General features: G+C 38.5%; 1 protein-coding gene across 2 annotated transcripts in view; it reads left to right on the top strand.

Moving 5' to 3' along the window:
• Window positions 1-23,904, top strand: part of SHTN1 (shootin 1) — a 111,251-nt gene that overhangs the window by 50,583 nt on the left and 36,764 nt on the right. For both annotated transcript variants that reach the window (XM_055424570.2, XM_088842362.1), the window contains 7 exons: window positions 573-670; window positions 2,608-2,689; window positions 7,328-7,422; window positions 11,821-11,967; window positions 14,731-14,884; window positions 16,733-16,835; window positions 21,731-21,813. In XM_055424570.2, coding sequence (XP_055280545.2) covers window positions 573-670; window positions 2,608-2,689; window positions 7,328-7,422; window positions 11,821-11,967; window positions 14,731-14,884; window positions 16,733-16,835; window positions 21,731-21,813 — 762 coding nt within the window. The remainder of the gene's footprint in view (window positions 1-572; window positions 671-2,607; window positions 2,690-7,327; window positions 7,423-11,820; window positions 11,968-14,730; window positions 14,885-16,732; window positions 16,836-21,730; window positions 21,814-23,904) is intronic.

Here is a 23,904-nt window from a genome sequence, read left to right as displayed (position 1 = left end):
TAATATGAAATATGAAATAAATTAAGAAACAAAACACCCACAACTCTGGAGAGAAAATTATTAGAATTAACCCTTTTTCAAATAGGTTATATTTTGAGTCAGTTCAAATAATATTTAAGGGGTATAAATTGGCAGCACATCAGGATTTTTTTCTTTAAGTCAAAATCTCCAAATTGTTAGATGCCCCGTTTGTTTGTATTGCATTGTGACAAGAGCCCATGGGCATTATAAAATAAAAAAGAAATTAGTACAATGCCTTAATTTGTTTTTCTAAAAGCTTAAAAAATTCTACTTCTAAAATGCCAGTTTCTGGAATATAGGTTTGATACAATGCAGAGAAAACATAATCTAATACATTTAACATAGTGAGAATGCCTGATAGAAAATTTAAGAAACATAGCTATATTAGGGGAGGGGAACAAGTGAAATTTCCATTGTCTTTTGCTGCTTCCTTTTCCTTCTAATTGTTGAAAACCTTTGACAGTAAACTGCTCATAGACTGGTATTTTCAATTCTTCTGACAAGATTGATTTCTTCTTTTAAAAATAAGTATTTTTTCTTTAAAAATGCAGAACTTCGAGATCAAATTGTATCTGTTCAGGAGGAAAAGAAGATACTAGCCATCGAACTGGAAAATCTCAAGAGCAGACTTGTAGAAGTAACAGAAGAAGTATGTATCTTAGGCCTGAAAGGCAGGCCCTTTAGTGTTTTATGGTGTTTGGGGACAGGCTGCATCAAAAACTTGCTGTTGGAAACTAATTTCTGACATGAGAACCATGTACCAATTTTAATCTTCTCTTGTCTCCACTGTTCCAGACCTAAAAAAGGTATAGAAAATAAGATCATAAAGATTCATGGGCCCACTCTGTAGCTCAAGAAATAATGTACTAAAATAGCATCGAAGTGTTTCCTGTTACCCCTCGTGTTTCACTGTTTGCAGATTTGTGACAATTTTATCTGCATCTGAAATCACACACTATTGCTGCTGGTGAAGAATGATTTTGCTTCTCTAGTTGAGGGCTACCTCAGTAGAGAAAGGCTCTCCTCCTCTGTACCTCCCAACACAGCATATATGGTAGATGGTATAATGGGTTCAAGTGGGTATTTGGAGAATCTTTTTATTTTATTCTGAGTTGTCTGTAAAAGCAAGAGCATGTACTTAGCCTTCTTTGCACGCGGCCTTAAGAAGTTGCCTTTGCAGTCTCGATTTAACTTGTGTCAGTGGTTCTCAGAGTCTGTTGTCCAAGGTTTCCCAACTGATGTGTTATATCACCTTGATATCTTGCCAGTGATATCAAGTGTCCCAGGGTATTGGTCCCTTCAGTGAGCAGGCTCATCCAGTTCCCATACACATATTCTTAAAGACCAGAGTGTGAAAAAGGTTGGGAAGCAGTGCCCATCTGCCTCCCAGCCTCAGTTACTGTTTCAGGAAGTGTGAGTGGGAAGAAGGATAATGATATTTTGGAAGCACTGAGAAGGGTATACCAGTTACTAATTTAAACAGAAAGCAGCAGTATACTTTGTACTAAAAGAGACCAGTTCACAGACTCTCTGGAAGTGCTGATGGATTCAGGGGCCCTTTCAGGACCATCATCTTAGCTTGTTTCTTGAGTGTTATCGTGGGAGAGAAGAGAAAGACATGCTGATGCATTCCATTTCTCAGTTATAATTACTGATTGATGATTCTCTTCCCTCCCACTTAGAGGTGTTATTGGAAGCCATTTCAGAAGTTAGTTTTTTAATGATTATTTCAGACATCTGAAAAGTATAAAAAACAAAGTAATGAACATCCATATGCTGACTACGCAGTTCAGTACATAAAACATTAACATATTATTGAAACCCGTGTGTATCTTTCCCTGAGTGCATTCTCCTGACTCCCTGCCCTGTTTCTCCAAACAACCATTATTCTGACCTTGGTTTTTATGGTTTCAGTGATTATATTTACATATCTACTACAATGACTAGTATTTTGAATGTTTTTAACTATATAAACTTGCTTCTTAAATTCAGCATAATGCTTTTGAGATCTATCCACTTGCTATATGTAACTTTACCTTCTTTTTTTAGAACTCTACTATGATATTCTCTTTTCCTGTGATGCCAAAAATTATTTCAGAAATTGAAGTTTTTTGGGGGGAGGTTTTCATACGTATTTTATTTAAGTCAAAGGTCAAAGTAATTTTTTATTAAAAAAAAATCTATGTATGTTTAACGTAAGCCAGATGTCATCAAAGTGTAAAATGAATGCCAAAATTTAATATTGTATCTCTGATTAAATGATTCAGGTATTTTTTGGGTGCAGTCTAGTTGGATTTTTCCTTTTAAAATGTAAGTCATTTATGTTGGATAACTAGAACATTCCCATATTTAAGAAGCAATGCTAATGCTATTTGGAATATGTAAAGAAGTTCCAGATATATATCCTAAATTAAATAGCTACTTTGAGGCTATAAAAATGCTTTAATAAAAGCCTAACATAGTGAAGGCACTTACTGCTTTCATGTAGCATCGTGTTGAAAATTGAGCAGCAGTTTAAGTCACCCATCATCATGTCATGTTTTACAGTTTTGGATGTTTTCTTCTCTCACAATATCACATTTTTAGGTAAATAAAGTTAAACAAGAAAAAGATGTTTTAAATTTGGAAGTTCTTGAACAGAGAAAAGTCTTAGAAAAATGCAACAGAGGTATGTGTTTCTAGTCTTTTCTTTCAAATCTATAACTTAGTCTATATATATTTTGTATTATTTTATACCTGTGTCTAAAGAATGTTGTAGCAAAAGTTTTCTATATTGTGTCTTCTTAACGTCTAGCAATGAGTCTCATTTCCTGTTCTTTTATCACCTAAGTTAGAGCCTGAAGAAATTTAAAAGTGCTTCTGCTTAAGGAATTCACCACCCACTCATTTTGAAACTTCAGACATAAATCCTCTTTTGTCCTCCATGTATCCTGGGACCATGGCCGTATTGGTATTTATGTATCTGGTAGGGTTATTCAGTAAACCTCTCCTCAGTCCAGCAGAGATTGGGATATCTACATAAATACATGCAACATTAGATGATAAAATTTTAAATTAAGAGGAAAAAGAAATAGTTTCATCAGTACTATCTAGATTCCATACACATATGTTAACATACAATATTTGTCTTTCTCTTTATGACTTACTTCACCCTGTACAATAGGCTCTGGTTTCATCCACCTCATTAGGACTAACTAAAATGCGTTCTTTTTTTAAAGCTGAGTAGCTTTCCATTGTATATACGTACCAAAATTTCTGTATCCGTTCGCAGTGGAGATGCAGACATAGAGAACAGACCTGTGGACCCAGTGTGGAAGGGAGTGTGCTAAGTCAGTTTGTTCATGTCCAACTCTTTGTGACCCTATGGGCCATAGCCCGCCAGGCCCCTCTATCCATGGGATTCTCCAGGCAAGAATACTGGAGTGGGTTGCCATTTCCTTCTCCAGGGGATCTTCCCAATCCAGAGATCGAACCTGTGTCTCTTATGTCTCCTGCATTAACAGGTGGTTTCTCTACCACCAGCGCCATATGAGAGAGTGGCATGGAAACATATACATTACCATATATAAAATATAGTCAGTGGGAATTTGCGGTGTGACACAGGGAGCTCAACCCCGCGTTCTCTGACCAGCCAGAGAAGTGGGATGGGGTGGGAGTTGGGAGGGAGTTTCACGAGGGAGGGGACATACGTATGGCTGATTCATGTTGATGTATGGCAGAAACCAGCACAGTATTGTAAAATGAATATCTTGTAATAAAAAATTTTTTTAAAAAAGAGGATATGGAAAATAGGACAAAGGGAAAGTGAAAGTATGTGTTCAGATACAAAGTGCTTCCTTGCTCCAAGTCCTTGGCACATTTCCTGCCTATGTGCCTGAAGTCTGGCTATGAGCTCTCTGGAAGCCAGAGCCATGAGAGATTTATGATCTTTTCTGTGAATCACATAAAAATTTACCTCTTCGTCAGGAGAAGCAGACCTGGTCTCATGATGAGAAGGAACTTTCTTCTAGAGAAAATTCTGTATAATTTGATTTTATCATCCTAGTCATAAAGCACAGCATCTAATCTCATGGTGCTGTTTCTTAGGTCTCCTGGTTTAGGACAAAGGAGTTAGGACAAAGTGCAAACGTAATTCTCAAGGGGAGCGGGGCCTCTTACTGTGCTTTTTGTTCCGCTTTTTCCCTGCAGCCACTGTCTTTCCTAGTTCAGAAACTACAACTCGAAAAGGAAACCTTTCAGACCCAGGACCTTGCCTGTTGGTAGTGGTGGTGGTTCTCTATCTTTGTGTCATTCATGAATTGAGATTCTCCTTTTTTTAATAAATGAACTTATATCTAAGTGTGGGAGATGCACTAGGTTGAAACATTTCCTTTGCTCTTTGTGCATTTAAGAAGATAGAAATGGTATAGAAGAATTTTCAGTTGTGATACACTATGCAAGAAGCAGGGTTCTACAAAGGTTAGTATGATGGCCCTTGCCTTCAGGGAGCCCCCTATCTAGGAGGAGAGAGAGATTATGTAAATAAATACATGACTAGGACCAACCCAATTTATTTCAGAATCTAAGAGGACCAGGACATGTGAAAATTCACTTTTTATCATAGTGTTCTGGTCATAGGAAAAGAAAGTCAATTATCTTGCCCAGGACTTCAGGTAGTCATAATCTTGTTTTCTTTGCAGAGTTTCTTTTTTAAAAATAGGTTTGAGAATCATTTAGCTCTCAGGGACCTGTAATTCGCATCACAAACCACCACTTACATTGCTTCACTTGAGCAAGACTGTTCGTCTTTCCTCTGAGGAGGCTGTAGATTTACCGAGTACAAAGTTTGAAATTCTATGTCATTACACAGCAAACCAGTTCTTAGTCAGTTAAGACTGAAGTGCCCTGGAGGAACAGCTTGTGAAAGCAACCATTAAGAGAGCCTTTTTAAAGCTTTTTATCGCTATGACTCAGCTCGGATTTGAGAGTGCCTGGCCAGAATCTGATGGCGAGATCGATGTACTATCCACCCATGTGGTACCTAGTTGGTGATGACGCCATCACTGCCTCTGTCCCATCTATATCATTATTTAACAAAATGTCAAAAAGTAGGAAAGAATTCATGTTGCTCCTGTTTGACAGGATATTCCCTTTGAAGGTTTCTGCCCACAAGGTTTCTTTAGTTCAAAGCTCTGACTTTGGGTCTCTACAGATCTAAGGCTGTTTCTTTTCTTTATACACATGGATAACACTTTGAAACAACTAATACACACACACATACATATACATTTTTCTTTCTTTTTATTCCAGTAACATACTTTTTTGGTGGGAAGTATAAATGCATGTTGGAAAAGGAAAAAAAAATCTCAACTTTTATAGTCCAGGTGTGAGCACATTCACATTTTAGTGTTTATTCTTCCAGGAGAGGAAAGGGGGAGAGGGATAATTTACAGGTAGGGGACTAAGAGGTACAAACTATTATGTATAAGATAAGTTACAAGGATATGTTGTACAACACAGGGAACATAGCCAGTATTTTATAACTATAAATGGAGCATAACCTTTAAAAATTGTGAATCACTATACTGTACACGTGTAACATAATTTTGTGCATCAACTATATTTCAATCAAAAAGCCTATATATACAGGTTAAGTTGTTTGTTAAATATGTTTATAATGTATGTGGAGTATCAAGAAAATACCAACAAAAGAGACAGTCTTTTTATCCATTGGTACTGTACAAGCACCTAAACATCAATCTCTACTTGTATTTCTTCATTGAATTTTTATCATGGTTTTTATTTGTAGTTTTTCAGATATGTATGTATCTCTGAACAGCATATTATCTAATTTTGCATGAACTTGATATATATGCTGTCATTTTGCCTGTGTCCTTCTGCAACTTTTTGGATTTGTGAGGTTCGTCCATATTAAAGGGTTTTCTGTGCTATGTTTCTTTTCACTGTTGTATAATATTTCATTTGATGTCTATACCAAAATTTGTTTATCCAGTATCCAGGTGGTGGATGTTTGAGTTTTTTCCAGTTTTTTGCTATTCCAAGTCATCCTGTTATGAGAATTCTTACACATGTCTTCTTGTGCAAATATCAAAGAGTTTCACTAATGTACACACCAAATGTAATATTTGATCTTCAATTTCACTACATAATGCCAGATTACTTTTAAAGTAGATCTGTAAATTTATATACCTGTTAACAGTGTGTTTTTTTTAATTGTTCTGTGCCCTCTCCAAACTTGATATAGCTGTACTTTAAAATTTTTGGCAGTCACCTCTTTGGTGAGTATAAAAAGATAGCTATAGTTTTACTTTCCATCTCCTTGGTTACTGATAAAGATGTTTATTGGCCCTTTACATATTTCCTCCTCCGTGAAACTTTTATTGATGTGTTTTATATGTGGCTTTTAAGAAACAAAAATGAGCTCATTTTAAAGCTGTATCGTGAAGGTCTTTCGCATTTAGGAAATATGCCTCCACAATATAATTTTTTACATTGTTACGTTGGTTTCTACCATACAACAGTGCACAACAGTGCAAATCAATCATTATATGTAGCCTTTCCCTCTTGAGCTTCCCTTTCCACTCCAATCCCACCCCTTTGGGTCATCACAGAGCATCAGGCTGGCCTCCCTGTGCTATCCAGCGACTTCCCACTAGTTCTCTGTTTTACACATGGTAGTGTATATATGTCAACGCTACCCTCTCAATTCATCCGACACTCTCCTTCCCCCGCTGTGTCCCCTCATCTGTTCTCTGTGTCTGCATCTCCATTCTTCCCCTGAAAAATATGTTCATCACTACTGGTTTTCTGGACTCCGTTATCTGTGCATTAATGCACAATATTTGTTTTTCTGTTACTTCACTCTATCAAAGGCTCTAGGTTCATCCACCTCACTGCAGCTCACTCAGGACAACATAATCCTGTTGGCAGAATATTTCTCGTATATTTCTTTACTTACTGACCCCTCAATGTTAGGTCATCTAGATTGTTTCATTATTTTCAGCAGTGATGCAGAGAGCACCTTTATAATTAGATCTCTGTGGGTTCATGATTCATTCTTTTAGGAGAATAAATACATTTCTAAAAGTAGAATTGTTGAGTCAAAGGGTATGAATAGTTTTAGAGTTTTGATTCACATTGCCAGGTTGCTCTCTGAAAAGGTGTTATCTAATTTATATTCCAGCCAGCAATGAATGTGGGTTGTTTGTATGCCCGAATAAGGAATCTTTTCGATGCTGTTTTTTCATCCATTTGCCTGATAATCTGTGTGGCCTATTGTCCATTTTCTTTTCCTTGTCTTCTTAAGTGTCCATGCTAGCAGTAGAAGAGTATGAGGAAATGCAGGTGAACTTGGAGCTGGAGAAGGACCTTCGAAAGAAAGCAGAGTCATTTGCACAAGAGGTAAATGTCTTGCAGAGACCTCATTTTTTAGTTTTATATTTTAAAGAGCTTTGCAGATGACATATGAAAACATTTTTTGAGGTTGAACAAACACTTGTCACTCTGAATAAAGATCATCTGATGTAGGGAGCTGTGAAATAGTATCAAGTTCACTGAACTCGGTGTCAGAGATCTGGGTTTACATTTTGCCATGTCATTCGGGTACCAGTTTGTTACTGGCAGCTCTTAACCTCTTTGGGCTTCACTTTCACCATCTGTAAAATGGGTGATGATACCAACCTCACCAAGTGGATTGTAAAATCAAATGACATGAGTCTTCATAAGAATTTTATGAACTAGAAAATGCTATCCTGGGAAAATAAATTGTGTTTAGGGATACCCATCTCATAACTTGTGATGGAAATTCCAGTTTGAGTACAGGACTTTTGTATATTTCCAAAAGCCTTAAAAAACTAGGTTACATCTCAGTATACCATCTGAAAGAACAACATCATGGTCTTCAGTGACTGTTCAGTGTTCTCATTATATGCCTTGATTCTGCCACTTGCTGTGGAACATTGTTACACGTTATGCATCCATTATCTGAGCCTTTCCTCTCATATTAGAAGTAAGCTTTGAGCTTCTCATGCTCTGGGTTAACCTTGTTGACACGTCGTGGTTGGGTATTCCACGGCTCTGTGACTGGTTTCCGGGGAAATGATGAAGCATCAGTTGGCTGAGATGTAACAGCTTATGATGTGCTATGTGTTAACAGCTTATGATGTGATCTACATGAGATCTTCTCCATCATGTCTAAATAGTTAGAATCTGTGTTCATACTGTGGGTTCAAGGAAGGTAGCTAAGGAAATGTAGGCATTCTTAGGTGGAAGTATCCAAGGTATAGAAGGAAGACAAAGTGCAGGGTTATGGGAATGACGTTTGAAGATCAGATGATGGTTTTGTGCAGGAGTTTTTCCATACTTGAACCCTATAAAAGTTTAGTCTGAGAAGATCTGATTTGAAATATTATGATTCAGTTTATTCAGAGAGTTTAATGAAAGGTGAGTAAATATTTATTCTCTTATTTCTTCGAAAGAGGAAAAAGAATTGAAGCCCTTTGGAAAAATCTACAGCATATAAATAATGGAGCTAAAGAAATGGTTGAGGGGAGGGAGGGTAGAGATAATGTGAAAATGCCTCCATTGCAAAACTGAAAATGTTGGCTGATTTTGACCTGCATGCAGGGGTCTTAATTTTGAGGGACATTTTCAGTTTCCATTTCTTGTTTGCAGAATGATGTTAGAATACAAAGCAGCTCAGAGAAAAACTTGAAGGCCATGCAGTAACAGAGAGGATAGATGGAAGAAGTAAGATTCCTTTAAGAATATAAAAATGAATGATTCATTCTGCCATGCAACCCATAGTAATTGGTGCAAACAGTGCTGACAGGTTAATCCAGAATGAGGAGAGAGATGTTTGAGGAGGGAAAGCGAGAGCAGTGGTACTTACCCTGCTGGTGTGTGTGTGCGTGCGTGTGTGCGCACGCCAAGTCACTCAGTCATGTCTGACTCTGCGACCCCGTGGACTGTGCCTGCCAGGCTCCTCTGTCCATGGGATTTTCCAGGCAAGAATACTGGAATGGGTTGCCATTTTCTACTCCACACTGCTGGTAGCATAAATATTTGCAACAGTGCTTGATGATTTTACAGTATCTAAGGCTTGATCTACACAATAGTAAGAAAAAAGACGAAACTGAATTAGAACTGGTATATCTTCCCTTTTACATGGTTTATAGATTCTCAGGTTTTCAACAGACAACTTCTGTTAAAAGGTATCTGACTTTACTTAACTAGAGAAATACCACTTTTGCATTTTGTTCTTAGTGCATTCAGCAACTATCTTTCAAACCAGACACTGTGTGGGTAGTGGAAATATAATGGTGAAGAAAGCAAATACGACTCCTGCCCTTTTGGAGTATATAGTGTACAACCATAGAAATAATTTTTTAAAGTTAATTTAGGTCACCTTTTTTAACTACAAAAGGAAGATATATACGCTGTAAACATGCAAACAATTCTCAAATGTGTAAATGAAAAATTGAATGCGTCTTCCTTACTTCTACATTTGTCCAATTAAAAAACCAAAAGCATGATCACTCAAAAGGAGGGAACAGTCAGTTGTCCTCATAAGTATGTTAAGTGTTTGTATTTCTTCAACATAATTTCAACTCTCTTGAAACCTGTCCTGTACTTTTTGAATGTGTATTTTTTGCTATTTAGTGTAGTTTTTCTTTCCTCTGTTTAAAGATGTGAATACTTTTTCAACATGTAGTCCTAATATACTGAGGGAATGTTTCATAATAAGTTTTGGTTTCAGACAACTGAGATGATAATATTTTAGTGTTATTTTTGAAAAGATGAATTATATATTGACACTAAGTTTTCTTCTCATTCTTTGAAGAGATGTAGGAAAATTTCTCTGAAATTCTGATACCAGTGTTATTATTTGTCTGATAAGGGACCAACTTAATAACTCTAACCAAGTAGTTCTTTCCATAACTAAAAGCCAAATTCATTAGTGTTTGGTAACTGAATTTTCTTTAAATACATCTTTAGAAAAGGCATTATGTAGTGTTTTATTTTAGTACTTTAAAGTCTAGAAAGGGTGGTCTAATGACTATTTTTCAAGTTGCCATTGTTATTGAAAGGAACTTCTTTTCTGTATGTTCTTTTCATTGTATATTGCAATTTAGGGATTGTTACAGGGCTTTGCCAAAGAAATTCATGTTATTAACATCCCTAAGACACAGTCTTTATTCTTTCCTCTCTAAAATAACAGTTGAAACGATTTATAATCATGTAAGTTAAGTTTTCCTGAGAGCTGTAACTTTCCCCAAGAGAGAACCAGAGTCCAGAGAAACAGTGCAGGGAGAGCCATAAAGCCACCCCTGGCATCGGTGGTCCTTGTGCCCTGCATTGTCTGCTGGCCCTTCACCTCTGCCCTGGTCAGCCCCGCCGACTGCTTCCTCTCTGTCTGCTCCTAGGCTTGGAGCACTCTTGGTGAAAGCCCTCACTTGCTGGGGAGCCAGAGAATCTCAGTTGTTTCAGTGGCATTTGTTGGCTTTTCATGTTGACTGTGAGATATTCTCTAAGATAACCAACACGAGACTCCAACCAGTTGAGTTTTAAGAGGGGAAAAATGAATAAAAAATAAATTACTGTAATATTATTATTCAGTGGTAATCTGAAATAAGTCATTTCCATTAGACCGTTGGTCTCACATTTAAGATACTATGATGGAATGCTGATTATGCATCCCTGGTGCGTAGATGCTTCCAGTCTTACTTTTCTCCAGCCCCACTTGTGCACTCATGGATACTTACTCATCCTCTGCTCCTGTTCTTACACAGGCATCAGATGGAAGAAGAATGTAAATTTCACTTGCAAATGTTGCTCTACTATAAAATGGGCCTGGTTTCAGAATTTGTAAAACATTTTGTGTTCATACTCGCCCACTGTCTGACTTGTGTAGTATATTAAGGAAAAGAAGTCATAGGTGAATAAGAAATAATGTTGCTTTCAACCATGAAAAGTTGTGAAGATTAGGTTAAGAGTATATGTAAATTGTTTAATAAAATGCTCAATTTAATTGATATACCTTTTTCCTTCTGCTCTTTACCCTCCTGCTGTTAACTACTTTTGTCACTGGGGAAAAGCTGATTAGTTTAAGACAGAAATCTTAGGTCCAGTAAATAACAGAGAAAGAGATTAGCCAGATGGTGAAGAGCATGGGCCTGTAAATCAGACAGATCTGGGCTTAAATCCTGGGTTTTGCCACTCACTTGTGTCTTTGGGAAAGCTGCTTAACCCCTCAGAGCCTCAGTTATCTTATTAGTAAAAGTGGAATAATAATAGTGTCTACTTGACAGTGGTGTTCTAAGGATTAGATGATAAACTGCAAGTAAAATGATTGCTGCCACACCTATCCCATAGTCTTGAATATGTTTTAGCTTCTCAAAGCAGATGCATTCACCTCACAGGGATTGACGTAAAGGATTATTAATATAATGTGTAGAACATATTTAGTAGAATACTTGGCATAAGTTCTTGATATATATTAGCTGCTACTGCTAATATTAATATATTTGAAAGCAATAATAAAATATTAAAAGCTGCAGTATAGGACTAAACTATTGTATATATACTGTGCTGAGACAAAGGTAAAGGTTCTAAAGATTATATAAAAGTTATGAATGAAAACTTATCCTAGTACTCATTACTTCTAAAATCATCATACTGCCATTCAGAAATTGCGTTTACCTTTTTAATGAAAACTCCACCTTTCATTTTGCTCAAGTTTCCATTGAGGAGGCTTGTGAACATGATTGGTATGTACATTTTTGTAATTAACTTTTGTAGATGTTTATCGAACAGAATAAGCTAAAGAGACAAAGCCACCTTCTACTACAGAGCTCTGCTCCTGACCGGCAGCTTTTGAACGCATTAGATGAAAATGCAAAACTCATTCAGCTCCTTGAAGAAGAGAGAATTCAGCATCAACAAAAGGTAACAGATTTTCTTCTGGGTTTTTAATGCACACACATCCTTAAACTGAGAGGAGTTGGTCCAGAAGCTCATAGTTCCTTATTTTGCTTGAGTTACTAAGACTTTCCAGTGCTTTCACCTTTTCGGAAAAAAAAATACCAAATGAACTTATAGTACCCGTCTAAAACGTATAGTGCACTGTGGCAGGCTCTATTGTTGTTTAGTTGCTGAGTCATGTCTGACTCCTTTGTGAATTCGTGGACTGTAGACCACCAGGTTCCGTCCGTCCATGGGATGGGATTTCCCAGGCAAGAATACTGGAATGGGTTGCCATTTCCTTCTCTAGGGGATCTTCTGACCCGGGAATTGAACCCACATCTCCTGCGTTTGCAGACGGACTCTTTACCACTGAGCCACTAGTAGGGATTATAGTGACTTTTAAACTGTACAGAGGATCTGAAGAAGCGAGGCAGAGAGAGACAAGTCAAAAAGAGCTTGAACAGTGCAGTTTGGAAATCCATGAGTCACTTGTGTGTTTGGAGAGTGCATACACTAGGAGAGTGTATTGTGTTTGGTCTCAAAGAGCTTGTTGGAGGGCATAGGCTTTTATTCAAAGAGGGAGGAAAAGTCCATGTTAGTAGAAGTTGTTTGCTTAGAGAATATTTCTGATTTTGTAAACTTGCACAAATGTATATGTTTAAAGACTTCCTAAGTGGTTATTTCAATTTGAGTAGAGTTACTCCAGCTGACACAGACTGCCTCTGTGTGCTCGGCAGAAAGGATAGTCATCGTGGTGGGTGAGAAGAGGCGGAGAGGAGGAGAGGCAAACAGGTGGAACAAAGCCTTTCAAATTAAAGAAACCACTTAAGAAAAATTGCATCAATATTCATGCTACTCACAGTGTCCCTCGTTGGTTAGGGAAAGGCTGTTAGCTGCCATTTGTTAGCACCTATGGAAGTCTTCTTTAAGCAACACTGTTGACATTTAATCCTTGGATGTTCCCAGAGTTTTTACCAAGTTGGTTGTGAGGTAGAGTTAATTTTTTTTTTTCTTCAGTAGGAAATGTTGGCATATATGTCGGGAAGCTCTAAATGAATACATGGTAATAGTGCTTGGCCCTGGGAAAGTGCCCTGGGGGATAGGATGGAAGGGACTTTTTTTTTTATCCCCATATGCAGGAATTACCTTTTCAAATAAAGAGAATGAAAGAATGTTTATTTTTATTTAGCTTACTACTAGAATTTTCTGATTCGAAAAAAGCTCTACTACGCATTGTTTTAGTCTCTCAAGTCAAGTCTTGACTGTTGGTATCCCCATGGATTGTCGCATGTCAGGCTCCTCTGTCCATGGGATTTCCCAGGCAAGGATACTGGAGTGGGTTTAGGTTGCCATTTCCTTCTCCAGAGGCTCTTCCTGACCGAGAGATCGAACCCAAGCCTCCTGCATTGCAGGTAGATTCTTTACTGCTGAGCTATCTGGGAAGCCCTCTTCTACATGTAGTTACCTCATTAAATAATGCGTGCCGAGAACCTAGTAAATTATATTGAGGATGGGACTAAATTGTTGGGTGTATCCCTTGTTGGGGTAGGGTACTGCAGATTATATATAAGTTATAAATGAAATTAGAGCAATCAATACTTCTAAACCTATTTTATTGTACTGTTATTCTGGATTATCTTTCAGGTTTGTGGTTGGAAAATATTTCTTACCTGTCTATAAGTTCCCTTGCAAATTCAGCAATCTTTAAAACACAACTGTGTTGTTTTTATTATTATAATAAGGAAATCTTAAAAATACAGAAAAAGCTAAAGCAGAAAACTAAGATCAATTAAAAATTCCATATTTTGGAGCATATCCAAACTTTATGTAAATATATAGTTTTATGACTATAGTTTAAATGGGATCATTGCAAGCATATTGTTCTACAACCTTGTTTTTTTCCATTGGTAATATATTAATATCTTCCTATGTCAATGTATATTGAGGTATGTGATTTAAAATTTTTGCATAGTATTGATATTTCACTTAATGAACACTGTAATTTATTAAATCAATAATATTGGTGGACAGGTAACATATTTCCAACATTTCCTTGTTGCGGAGGATGCGCTAATGAATGTATTTGAATACCTGTCTGCTTCTCTAAAACAAGTTCTAGAAGTAATATTACTGAGTCAAAGGGTTTTCCTTCCTTCGTTTTTTATGGCTTTTGTTGTTACCAAATTGTCCCACTGGGACTCCTTTTAATATTACCTGAGTTTTTCTTTTGAAATGGGCATAGAAGTGTTAAATGAATTTTTTACTTATATGAATATTAAAAACTAAATGTTCTGGGATGTAAGTCTCCAATAAATTTATGTGAATCACATTACTGATAATATAAGTATTATCTGTGGTGGTAGTGGTGATGATTTACTTGCTAAGTCATGTCCAACTCTTGGGACTCAATGGACTATAGCCTGCCAGGTTCCTGTCTATGGAATTTCCCAGGCAAGAATTCTGGAGTAGATTGCCATTTCCTTTTCCAGGGAATCTTCCTGACCCAGAGACTGAACCTGCGCCTCCTGTATTGCAGGCAGTCTCCTACATTGCAGGCAGATTCTTTACCAAACGAGCCACCAGGGAAGGCCCAGGATTATCTGTATCCCAGGATTTGTGTGATTTTTTAAGATGAATTGGAATCTCTTTGCTCTGAAATGCAAAGTAAAAGGGAAATATTTGTTTTCCCCCCTGTTTTCCTTGACAGAGGAGAAACTGTTTTCACTGTCTGTTTATAATTTATAGGTCAAAAAACTAGAAGAGCAACTGCAGAATGAAACTCTCCACAAGGAGATACACAGTCTCAAACAGCAACTGGAGCTTCTCGAAGAAGATAAAAAAGAACTGGAATTGAAATATCAGCATTCTGAGGAGAAAGCTAGAAATTTAAAGCATTCTGGTAAAAACATTGAGTAGGCTATTATGTCTTAGTATTAATATGTGAATCTTTCATGGCTAGTACGTTTACTGAATGCTCTGAATTCTATGGAAAAATTCCAAGCTTTCTTTTAAATTCCCTCATTTCTGGCTACTGCAGTTAAGTAGAACCATCACTGTAATGAGATGATTCACAAATATTTAGACTTACTTTTTGGACTCAGAGCTTTTATGAGCATCACATACAAAATTAAGAGACAGAGATACAATTAATACAGGAAGACCAAAGCTTCAGCATTTCTCCGGGCTTCAGATATGAGTGTTCATTAAGTACTTATTTTGTTCATTTTAGGGTGTGTTTTTAAAAAGTAACTTTTCAAAGGTTCATACTACATTCATCTTTGATGTCTAATTATACACATGAAATAATGCTTTCAATATCACACCTATCAATAAAATGGGCAACAATATATGGAAAAACCGTTTTTTCCAAAAATGGAATAACCTTTAAAACACCAGGGGATACTTAAATGATGTATTCATTCAGTTCTAGAAGGCTTAACGAGAATGTGTGAATTAGATTACTACACAGGGACAAATAATAAGTTTCTGTTGGAAAGTAAGTAATTTAAGGAGTCAGGTTGTTCCCTTTATAACAGCTTCAATATTCACTTCAGATTTTTTGGTTAATTTTATACTAGAATTTTGAAATTCTAGTATAAAAGAAGTACAGAAGAATCAAGTAGGCTTTTTTTTTTCCTTTAAAAAATATTCAGCGCTTTCTAATCCACAATGAAAATTAACTACAATTTATTTTTTTAAATTTATCTGAAATTAAGAAGTAGTTCATTCTTTTTGTCTGCTCTGTATATGCTCAGCCATACCCAGTACCCTGGGGTGCTATAAGAAATACAGAAGAAAAGAAACCATGCTTTATTGTCCATGAGGATCTCAGAGTCCCTTTAGAGAAATAGACCCATGTATATGAAATAACTAGAGAATACTTAGTGTTGGAGAACCTAGCCTACCCTGCTTATTTACGTGCTGGCAATAAAAACAAAGGGAGAGGTCACTGGGGATACAGTTAGTCATGGAAAGTAGAACGCCTGCATGGAGCGATAGCTTTTCCTGAGAACAGTACCTGTAGCCCACGAGAGCTCAATTAGAGACATCCACAGCTCTGCTATAAACTTAAATTGAGTTTTCTGGCAGTCAGGAACTATGTCTTAAATAGCACCGAGCACAGGCTCTTTTCACATTGTTGGAACTTAGTAAGTACTTGTTTTATTAATGGCTTGAATGAATTGAATGAATAAATTGTATTTCCAGAATGCTCTTCAAAAGAACAAAAAGTTTCTGAGTTAGACATTTGAGAGCCTGAGTCTGCTTAAAATGATGAACTCTAGGATTTGCAGCTTTGAAGGAGATTAAGTGGAGGAGGAAAGTATGCTATTAAAATTCATTACTAAATGTCATCTTTAAAATTAATTCAGTTCTTTGTCTATACACTTTAAAAGTCAAATATTAACAATTTCTTAGTGTTTGGGTGGCATATTCCATTCTTAACAAATATTTCTTCAGCCTACTCAATCCTTGCTTCCCACCCATCCAGCCATTGTCTTGATTATTTTTCCTTTTCCATAGTTTGTACATATAGCAAAAAGATGGTAATTTTTTTGTAATATATATAAGGTCTCTCTCACTGATGATAAAAAGTTTAAAAGGTTCTGCAGCTTCATACTGGAATTTCTAACTTTGCCCTAGTAAAAGAATGTGATTTTGAAACAGGTGGTTTGTTTTCTTTACATGTATATAAGGTGCTAAGTTGCTTATTTCATCTTTTTTTTCTGAATGCTTGCTCTCTGTGCAGTTGATGAACTTCAGAAACGGGTGAACCAGTCTGAGAATTCAGTACCTCCACCACCACCTCCTCCACCACCACCTCCTCCCCCTCCTCCCCCCAATCCTATCCGGTAAGCACATCCAGGAAGACGGCTCTACATCAAATGTTAGTCCTTGTCAGAGAAACTGAAGTTTATGTTATTGGTATTCTTTTTAAAAAATTACTGGCTTAGAATGCATCATTCAGTTCAGTTCAGTTCAGTCGCTCAGTCATGTCCGACTCTTTGCGACCCCATGAACCACAGCACGCCAGGCCTCCCTGTCCATCACCAACTCCCGGAGTTCACTCAAACTCATGTCCATCGAGTCGGTGATGCCATCCAGCCATCTCATTCTCCGTTGTCCCCTTCTCCTCCCACCCCCAACCTTTCCCAGCATCAGAGTCTTTTCCAGTGAGTCAACTCGTCGCATGAGGTGGTCAAAGTATTGGAGTTTCAGCTTTAGCATCAGTCCTTCCAATGAACAGCCAGGATTGATCTCCTTTAGAATGGACTGGTTGGATTTCCTTGCAGTCCCACATGCGTAAAATGTTTGAAAGATATTAGCAAGTGTTTCAGAGAATTTTATGAAGGCCAGTGTATCATTCCCTTCTTATAATACATTGTTATTTAGCGGCTAAGTCGTGTCCAACTCTTTGCAACCCTATGGACTGTAGCCCTCTAGGCTCCTCTGTTCATGGGATTTCCCAGGCAAGAATACTAGAGCAGGTTGCCATTTCCTTCTCCAAGGGATCTTCCCAACCTAGGGATCAAACCAGCATTTCCTGCATTATTGCAGGTGGATTTTTTTTTTTTACCACTGAGCCACCAGGGAAGCCCATCTCTTGTAATATATTTAGGGTCTTAAATACCTGTCAAAGACGTGTTGTGGCCTACAGTGTTCTTCTTACAGATATTCCGGTTTCATGTGGATGTTCCAAGCTGAGGAACTAGACATAAAAAAACTTTTTTTGATACTTCAGTTTTAAACTTTCAGTCCACATCATTAGGATTTTCTTTTACCCTTTTAACCAGAAGATCAAGGAATTTTGAGCTTCTCCAGAATATTTTCATGTTTTTTTCTCACTAATTTGAAAAGCTACAGTTTGTTTGGTTATTTAAAAAAATAAAAATACTGAACTAATAAAAACCTTACAGCTCTTATTGTTGTAAACTAGTAATTAAACTAAAAGTATAATTATTTTTAACTCCTTAACCTCATATTTAAACCTTTAATAATGCTGAGTGAGTTACATTCCATAAGAAGAAATTATGTTTAAATTCTTGCAACAGGAAATCACATATGCGGACAAAAATTTGCTTTTTCTGAGCCAAAGGTGACTTGATGTTGTCAAGTAGCCTGAGCTAAGCACAATACACCCCAGGACATCTCGAGTCAAATTCTGCCTTTTTTGTGGTTCTTTAGTCTACCGTCCATGTACGTAAGGCAACCTACCTGCTGTGTGACAGTTTACCTCCTCATTTTATGCTGTTAACCACTTGTGTGTAATTTATTCTTGATCAAATGACATTTCAAGTTTTGCTAGAGTTTTACCTTTCATTAACTCATGTGATTTGTTTAATCCATTCACACAGAGAGTCCATTTATTCGTACTCTGCACCTTTGTGGATCCATCTCAATAGAATGAGTAGCATGGTCCTCCCACATGACCATGAAAATGGAACTCTGCCTTTTAAAAAGATTCTCATTAGTTTTCCTTACTGAGTAGGGTATGACATAATCCACTTTAAGCCATTGAAGTAGTTAAGGCAAAATAATTTTTACACGTGATCGATCCAAGAGTCAATTGAAAGAATTTCAGGTATTTTAAATTCTTTCTCTCCTGGGTCACTAAAGCTGTAGGAGATATTCTGAAATTGACATTTAAAATAGGAAATTCATCACTTTGATCTCTCGCTAAGGTGTAGAATTTTGAGCTTGATAAGAAAGGTCACTTGTGTCTGTGAGAAGAGGGAACTATTAAAAACCAATTATAATCCTACTGTTGGCCTTTAAGTTTTAGTCTCTGAAATCTTGAGAGCCCTTCAAATTAAAAGTAAACTGTAACCTAAATAGTATTTTCTCAAAGAGCACCCTACAGTTATACTGAGAAATGAAACTAGAATGCCGAGTATGTGTGTCTAAAACATGAACTCTTGTAAGGACCATTACAGACAATTTTTGTTGAATAACATGAATGATTTTTCTTTTAAGATGAATTTAAATAGTATAAGACAAAGACATAATTTCTCAGTAGAAAGAGATTTTTATTTTTTGATAAGGAGTACTTTCTTGTCAGAGAAATATATTTGCATATGTATTGAGTTTCACAAGGTTTTCCAACGTTGTTCCTGAGCTGTGTGTTTTAAGGTGATGTAGGTCCTGGATAGAAGTGCTGTGGCTCCTTTCAGGGGCTTTATTGGGCCCCTCCTCCTGCCGTCCCACTTTCTGCTCATTTGACCAGGAGGATGGATGGGAGACAGATAAGAGAGGAAGAAAGCAACCTTGGTCATTTTGTAGCGGCCAAATGAAAGGACAGGCTCATGCGGAAAGAGTAGGGTATATTAGTGTACAGGGTTATAGGGTTCTCCAGGGAAACAGAAGCAGTGGGGGGGGTGGTATACATGTATACATATACATCGTATACATAAAAAGAGAAGGTAGCCTAAGTAATTGGTTCATGTGATTATGGAGGCTGACCAGTTCCAGGATCTGCAGGATAAATCAGCAAGCTGGAGACCGAGGAAAGCCTGCAGTGTGGTTTTAGTCTGAAGATCAGCAGGCTGGAGACGTGGGAAGAGGAAGTGTTTCAGTTTTCGTGACTTAGAAGGCAAGAGAGAGCAGATGTCCTAGTTTCAATGCAGGAGAAATTTTATCCTACTTAGGGGTGCATGCTAAGTAGCTTCAATCGTGTCTGTCTCTTTATGACCCTGTGGACCATAGCCCGCCAGGCTCCTCTGTCCATGGGATTCTCCAGGCATGAATACTGGAGTGGTTTTCAAAATGCCCTCTTTCAGGGGATATTCCTGACCCAGGGATTGAACCCACATCCCTTTCGTGTCCTGCATTGGCAGGTGAGTTCTTTACCACTAGCACCACCTGGGAATCCCCTTTATTTGGGGGAGGCTCACCCTTTTGTTGTATTCAAGCCTTTGACCACCTGACTGGGGCCCATCCCACATTAGGGAGGGCATTCCACTTTACTCAGGCTACCAATTTATTTTTTTAAAGATTTTAACATATATGAACTGTGTTTTAGTCTTTATTGAATTTGTTGTAATATTGCTTCTGCTTTTATGTTCTGGTTTTTTGGCCAAGAGGCATGTGGGATCCCATATACTTGCATTGGAAGGTGAGCTCTTAACCAGTGGACCACCAGGGAAGTGCCCAGGCTACCAGTTTAGATGTTACCAGAACCCTCACAGAAACACCCAGAATACTGTTTGACCATATATCTGAGTGGGCTTCCCTGGTGGCTCAGTTGTAAAGAATCTGCCTGCAATGTAGGAGACCCATCTTCAATCCCTGGGTAGGGAAGATCCCCTGGAGAAGGGAATGGCTACCCACTCCAGTATTCTTGCCTAGACAACCCCATGGACAGAGGAGCCTGGTGGGCTACAGTCCATGGGATCATGAAAAATCGGACATGATGGAGCAGGAGCACGTGTGTGCGCTCGCACACACACACACACACACATCTCTGAGTACCCTATGACCCGGTTCTCACACACACACACACACACACACACACACACACACATCTCTTAGTACCCTATGACCCAGTCCACACACACACACACACACATACACACCTCTGAGTACCCTATGACCCAGTCCCCCCCACCCACACACACACCCCTCTGACTACCCTATGACCCAGTCCAGTTGACTCACAAAATTAACCATCAAAGTGGGCGTGAAGAACACTAGAACAATTTCAAGATGCGTATTTCTAAACCTGGGGCAATTTTCGCTAGAGATTTGACTGACTGGTCCCAGATGTATTGTTCTGGTCTTCTTACCTGTCTTGTGAAACCCACGCTGTCTACTTTCTCTTTAGTCGTGGCACCAGCTTGTCGGATAGTTCTTTATAATAGTACAGATGACTTTCCCGTGGACACCGCATCAGTCTGCAACTTGTACTTCAAATGTACAGAACATTTAAAGCTCACACTTTCCCTCATCCAGTTGGGTGGCTTACAGGAAGGACATCTATTCTCATTCATTTATGTAAATATGTACGACCGTTCTGAGCAGTACAAATAACTTCCTGCTCTGTAATCTGTTTGTACAGTAATACACATTCCCAAAACTTCCTCTCAGTACCAGAGGTGGGGTGGTTATGGTGTTGTGAGAGATTAAAAAGATCTCGGACTAGTGAGAGGTCCCCAACTAGTGACAGCCCCTGCCTTCATGCACCCTACCCTGCTTTGGAATGTTAACAAGTAGACCCTGTATTCTCCTGCCTTTTAGTTGACAGAATGGAAAAAAGTAAATTTTACATTATTTTCTTCCTCCCCTTGAGTCCTTTCATTTCCTTAAAAGTTTTTTTTTTTTTTTGCCTACGTATATATCCCTGAACTACTTTAAATACTTATCTAGTCTGTTACCTGTTTCTAAATTTTAAATATGGCTATTGAAAGGTTTTCTGTATCTATTTTACTTTGTTGATGTCTCTGCATCATGTTAATAATAATGTTAGCAGCCTCCTTCTTCCAGTAATTAGTTTGGTTTTACACAGGAAAGGGATGGGACATCTTTCTCTTTCTTACAGTGATTAAAAATTTAACAATTTATTAAAAGTGTAAGTAGGCTACTTATATTACTAAACCACTGTTAAGTAGTAGGCTACTTAAACTCTAGTTCTATATTCACATACTTAGAGAAGAGTTGGATTTTTACTGATTATTTGGAACCTGTACCTTCTATTTCTTGGCTCTTAAGGCATCTACTAATCTCCTGTCAATCTTTTTTCTTTCTCCCAAAGATCACTCATGTCCATGATCCGGAAGCGATCCCACTCCAGCAGTGGCGGTGCTAAGAAAGAAAAGGCGGCTCAACCAGAAACAAGTAATTCTAACCCACCCCCCCTGGGTTCACTTTTTAAGTGAACGTACAGTTGATGATGTACAGTTTTTCAGCAATAGATGTACTTGTTGAGCTCTTTGACTGTGAACAGATTGTTGGGGAGAAATGTGAATTTAACAGCTGTAAGAATAAGCCAAAGAACAGCCATTGCCTTCATGTAGCTTGCCATCTGGAGCAGATGAACGCGTGTCACTGTGACGTGAGGGATGCTGGAAACGTGTTTTCACTAAGGGATGAGGTACTTCTGGGTGCAGTTCCAGATGAGGGATTTGGGAAAAGGCTTTTTACAGTTGATAGCAAGTGAACTGAGACTTTGTCAAGTATTTGCTATGTAACCTTCAGGGCTGTGTACTGGAGATACAAGATGTAGAGTCACATTTGGGTGGGGAAGCAGGAAGTAGACCAATAATTACCAATTCAGTATATAATTGTTGAAATACATTTTTGAATCAGTACTGTGGAGGAGTGACTGTCGGTACTGATTTAAGAGGTTGTAGAGAAGGAAATGGCAACCCACTCCCGTGTTCTTGCCTAGAGAATCCCAGGGATGGGGGAGCCTGGTGGGCTGCCATCTATGGGGTCGCACAGAGTCGGACACGACTGAAATGACTTAGCAGCAGCAGCAGCAGCAGAGGTAGACTGCTAGGTGTCAGCAAGTGATGTTTCAGCTGAGTAGTTGTGGATTTAGAAGGTCAAGGTATTTAAGGTAAAGTATAATAGATCACACAGAGGGGCAACAATTCAAAGGTCCAGAGTGGGCAAGGAGCTTGGCATATTAGGAAACTGAAAAAAAAAAGTTGATATTATTAGAACATGGGTGCAGGAGAAGTCTGCTAGGTAGGCAGGAGCCAGATTTTACAGGTGGTGATCAAGATTTGGTACTTATTCTAAGGACAGTAGAAGTTTAAGTAGGAGTGTAACATGAGATGCATCTTTTGTAAAAAAAAAAAAAATTCACACTGGCTACAGTGAGCCAACAGAGAAAAGACTGTACAGGAATGACAGTGGATGAGGGGAGACTGTTGTATTTATTCAGACAAACATTGCCTGGGCTGAGATGAGGGTGGTAGCAGAGAGAGAAAGAAATGGATAAATTCAGGAGCTGTTCAGGGAAGTAACAGTCACAGGACTCTGATTCTTTGGGGAGAGAGATGTTGAAGATAGGGAAAGATGGGAATGGAGAGAGAAGAGCTTTCCTGCTGAGCCAAGGCACCAGGTGGGCAGGTGGCGAGTCAGTGCTCAGAGCCGTGGGTGGTTTGATGTGTGGCCACGTTGAAAACAAAAGCTTGAAATGCTAGGGCCAAATCTTGGCCCGTTATGCCTGAGAACTGTAGAACCCAAATTAAACTCTGCAGTGTTTGCTCAACCCCCGTTACTTATACAGCATGGTGGGTTTGCCTGGTTCAGGCCCAGATGAGTGGACACTTCTTGGCTCCCTTTTCCTGCTTCTGGGTCTCCTAGCCCCACTCCAGCCATTTTCATACCTCTGCAGTGCAGTGTTCTCAGATCCTGAGTCTAACAAAGTTGTCCTTCATCTTACCACATTTCTGTGCTGCCCTCTGAGGCAGAATAGAATCCAAAGCCCTGTGGTCTGCTTAGAGGTGGTTTTCTGCCTTTACTGTGTAGCCTCATTTCTCATAGGGCTTTCCTGGTGGCTCAGGTGGTAAAGAATCCATGTGCAGTGCAGGAGACCCAGTTTTGATCCCTGGGTCGGGAAGATCCCCTGGAGAGGGGAGTGGCTACCCACTCCAGTATTCTTGCCTGGAGAATCCCATGGACAGAGGATTCTGGCGGGCTACAGTCCATGGGGTTGCAAAGAGTTGGACGTGACTGAGTGACTAACTCTTTCACTTTCATTTCTTATTACATGTACCTCACCACATGGCTGGCCCTTGCCTGTAAGTTCCCTGTGCGTTCGTTCCTGTCTTTCCTCATCCCAGAATTGTCCTCCTGCCCTCCCTCTACCAAGGTGCTGTCCTAATCTCCCATCAGATTCCAGGCATATTGCCTGGTGTGTTCCCTGGCTCTTCCTCCTCTTCTCTTATTTATTAGTATTAATCCAGAATGAATGGC

The sequence above is a fragment of the Moschus berezovskii genome, chromosome 12 (genome assembly GCF_049115385.1).
Source record: "Moschus berezovskii isolate FMDL1 chromosome 12, NW_MosBer_1.0, whole genome shotgun sequence".
Lineage (NCBI taxonomy): Eukaryota > Metazoa > Chordata > Mammalia > Artiodactyla > Moschidae > Moschus > Moschus berezovskii.
Note: the sequence above shows the minus strand (reverse complement) of the source record. Positions and strands in the feature narration are given on the sequence as shown.